Source organism: Geospiza fortis, unplaced genomic scaffold (assembly GCF_000277835.1).
Source record: "Geospiza fortis unplaced genomic scaffold, GeoFor_1.0 scaffold134, whole genome shotgun sequence".
In the NCBI taxonomy this organism is placed as follows: Eukaryota; Metazoa; Chordata; class Aves; order Passeriformes; family Thraupidae; genus Geospiza; species Geospiza fortis.
In genome coordinates this window covers 932,296-936,236 of record NW_005054396.1, presented here as the reverse complement: position 1 = coordinate 936,236, position 3,941 = coordinate 932,296, and the positions used below count along the sequence as shown (strand labels likewise).

General features: G+C 52.3%; 1 protein-coding gene across 1 annotated transcript in view; it reads right to left on the bottom strand.

Moving 5' to 3' along the window:
* The window catches only part of CEP68 (centrosomal protein 68), an 8,343-nt gene extending 4,456 nt beyond the window's left edge, over nucleotides 1–3,887 (bottom strand). Inside the window, exons 1-3 of the mRNA XM_031060953.1 lie at nucleotides 3,182–3,887; nucleotides 613–1,041; nucleotides 1–113 (exon numbers count right to left, since the gene is read on the bottom strand). The exon at nucleotides 1–113 is cut by the window's left edge and continues 1,282 nt beyond it. Coding sequence (XP_030916813.1) covers nucleotides 1–113; nucleotides 613–1,041; nucleotides 3,182–3,184 — 545 coding nt within the window. The 5' untranslated portion in view covers nucleotides 3,185–3,887. The remainder of the gene's footprint in view (nucleotides 114–612; nucleotides 1,042–3,181) is intronic.
* Nucleotides 3,888–3,941: the final 54 nt, after the last annotated feature.

Below are 3,941 nucleotides of genomic sequence, written 5' to 3'. Positions count from 1 at the left end.
CTCCGACGGCCAACAGGGGCATCATGGCGGCTGCCAGCAGGCATGTTCTCCTTGGCAGAGCTGCGCCGGCTGGGAGGGCTGGACACCGGGTCCCAACCGCTCGAAGCCTTCACCTGCTCAAGGACGGGATGGAAAAGGAAAGGGAGAGAGACATGCAGGAAATGAAGCACAGCATCCAGACAAAAAGGTCTTTTGTGCTGGGATATGGAGATAAAAGCCCAACCCTGGACCTGCCATGAGCTGAGGCTGGAAGTGGAACCCTGTTCCCTCTGTGGGACAGCCTGCAGCTGCTCAGAGCAGGGCTTGCTTTTAAGGAAAGGCATCTCAAGGGCTTGGGAAGCTGCACGGGTCATCCAGCAGCAAGAGGCTTATCTAAAGAGCACTGTCCTGAGCAAGTTCCCAGCTCTGCACTGGCGACTTGGAATGGAAGCTACAGCTTGGGTGCTGGAGCCCAGTTCCCTCCCCACCATACATCTCAGCCTAGGCAGGGGTGGGCACACTCTGTCTGGCAGAGATGGAAAGCCCTTGCTGGGAGAGCCCTGACAAACAAGTCCCCACCTCTCTGAGACTTCCTGGTGGTGCAGCAACACCTGCAGGTACAAACCCTCTCACCTGCTGTTCTTCTGAAGAGAGGAACCAGTGGCCAACTCGACCAGGTACAGGGCCACCATCAGCAGCTCTATCCACCAACAACCCTTTCCCTGAGGAGTTTGCTCTCGCTCTGGGAAATCCAGGTGCAGATGCTGAAGACGCTTCTGGGTGGCAGCTGGAGCCTCCGTGGGTAACATCAGTGGCCTTGTGACTGTGTCTGCTCACTGCCACACCCTCTGTCCCTTGCAGGCTGGGCTTGGCTTCCTCTGTCCCCAAAAGCTGGTGCAGGCTCCCTGCCAGCTCCGGGAAGTCCATCTCTGTGTCTGCGCTGTCCCACCTCCCATCGCCCTCGGCCTTCCCGCTCAGGGACTCCTCAGAAGGCGATTTTCCCACATCCACGGCCATCAGCACAGAGCTCCTTCCACAGGACGATGCTGAGTCTCGGGCTCTCTGCAACACACAGCACACAGCAATGGCATCTCAGCGTCCCCCCTTGTCTCCACACCAAGAAACTGGGTTTGCCCAATAACAAAGAGCTGAAGCATGATGGGGGTGAGACCCCAACATTCATAAAGGAGCATCTTGGTGCACCAGGTGGGACAGTGGTAAGAGCAAACCCTCACATCTCAGCAGCATTTTCTGCTTCCGAGGATGTGACACACAGGGAAAATCTCATTCCAGCTCTGGCCGTGCCAAGAACAAACCTGGGCTTTATACCAGGCACCGGAGCCCTGCAGTGATAGCCAATGTCCCCAACACTCTGTGCCCCATGAGGTCACTGGGCTTGAATGAGATGTCATTAACCAGGACATGAAGCACCTCCTGGCGTGGCTGAGCCCTGAAGGCTGTTGGGGTGGAAAGCTGAGTGTTTTCTAAAGATACAAAGCCTAAACCTTCAAGCAGAAGCCACCCAGAAGCAAGAAGCAGCTATAAAAAGTTAGAGAGGGAGGTAGGAGGCTGTAAAACTCAAACCTGGAGCTCAGCTCTGCAGCTTCTGCCTCAATTCATGAAATTAACTCTTTGGGAAATTAATTAATGGAAATACTTGTACTGACTGGGCTTGAGTGAGGAGCTGCTGCAGGATAACCCGTGAGCCAAATGAAGGAGACCCAACACAGCCTCCTCCAGCAACTCAAGCCCAAACCAAGGTGCTGGCAGCAGGGAAATCTCAGCAGAGTGGTTTTGCTGGTACTCCCCCAGCTGGTGCCAGCAAAGAGACCAGCCAAGGCAGCAACAACAGCAAACTCAACTAAAATGAAATTTAAATTATTAAAAAAAAAAAAAAAAAGAGGCGAGAAAGAATTCCCAAACAATACTTGGAACTGGGAAACAAGATGATACTCACTCCCTCCTCCAGCTCTTTTGTCAGAGTCTCGTTTTATGATCCACCCCTCCCTCGGATAAGCGGGGTTTTCCCGCGGGCACGGGAACAAAGAGCGGCGGGAGGACGCGCCGGGTCTCCCCGGGAGACCAAACCCCCAGCGCAGGCACAACCTGCGGCAGCCCGGCGGCCGCCGTGCCCTGCCAGAGCCGGCAGCTGATCCCGCACGGCAGCGGCTGCCCGGGGGGCGAGCAGAGCCCCAGCCCGCAGCTGGACCCCCAGTCCAATCCTAAAACTGCTGCCAAAGCCAACTCAACGCACATCACGTTATCTGAAATGGATTGCACTGCTCTCTTCTGCCCTCGGAAAGGCTGTATCTCCACACAAAGAGGCGGGGTTGTTGTAAAAAATGTCACCAGTAAATCTGCCCTTGTTATGTGACTTAAAATATATATATATATATAAGAAAGAAAAGCTTAATAAGGCATCAAAGCTGCCTCTAAAGTTTAAAAATGAATGTGCTGTAACCAAAAGTTGGCCTCAGAACAGCTTTATTTTTAAGGTGCCACGTTAAATTCAAAGGGATTTGAACATCGTTACCTCCACCAGATTCGGAGGTTTGGGTCAGGTGTCAGCCCAGTAAAAACAACGGTAAAAAACATCGAAGTTTGACCTTAAATCTGAAAAACATGCGTTAAGCAACATAAAATAAAACTTACAGGTCATGACCCATCTGTTATTTTCCTGACTGTGTGGAGGAGGGCAAATATTCTGAAGTTAAGATCATCTGTTATCTTATGGAGGCAGCATGCAGTGATTTACATTTCTACCATGCCATTGGTCTTTAAAAAAAGAGCAAGTGCTGGTTCACAGGTTCATTAAATCTCCAGAAGCTAATTGGATGCTAAAGAGAAACCAGGAAACCTGCCAATACACAGGAGTGAGAGTAAATCTGCTTACTGCAGGATTTCTACGGGTATTTAAAGGGACACCAGAGATCTCACTGCATTTTTCCAAAGTCTCTAATTCAGGCAGCGGATTTCAATTAACTTCAGAGGCAGCTTAATATCCAAACCACACCCGGACACAAACGAGAGGGGGATGTTGCACACACCCCACACACAGAACAATCGGGCAAAAAGTCATATTTAACAACAAAAAAGTCATATTTAACAACAAAAAAGTCATATTTAACAACAAAGCGAGAACACTACTGCCACTAAGTGCAACTCCCAGCTACACGAACGTCTAGGGAACGAGCTTTCTCACCATTTTCCAACAAGCCCAAAAAAATTCAGAGGTCAGATTGCCAGTGGCACCGACGCATCCAGATTAACCCTGGCGACAGGAAGAAGCAATCCCAAATCCTCGGGCAGGACTGAGGAGGGATGCAGGACCACAGCTATAGGCACGGTGGAAACTTTCCACTGGCCTCAAAAACGCAGGAAAACAGCCCAAACAGCCAAGCCCTCCATTGTCTCACAGAAATGATACCCGTGGCCGTGGTCTTAGATAACAGAAGACAGTGGGGCTACTTCATTCATTTCAAAGGGAAGGTCCGCAGGGATCTCTCCTGAAAAGCGATCCCTGAGCTGTTTCAGGCCGTCAGAAGGGACCTGCCGGCCAGGGCGCCGCACAAAGGCCGGCGGACAAGCAGGGCTCTGTCCAAGGAGCGGCTCCCACCGCCCCTGGGATCGCTTGGCTGATGGAATGCACTGAGCGCAGCGGATGCTGATGGAATTTCCGTCTCCCGCCAGCTCCGCTTTGGCTGGAGATCATTTCTGGGCTTGTTTTGGGGAAAAACCCACACGGCTCTCGCCCCTCAGGCCTGCGGGATTCTGAGGGTTGCTATTTTCTGCTCCTCTCCTTGCCCGCTTTCTGTCCGCCGCTGGAAAAAAACGGCAGTTAACCAAAAAGACAAGAAGTAAAGGCAAAGAGGCCGAGGAGGCGCCGCACCCGGGGGTACCGGGGTTCCAAAGGGAACGAGGCCCGGGACCCCCGGGATCCCCCCCGGGACCCCCCTCACACC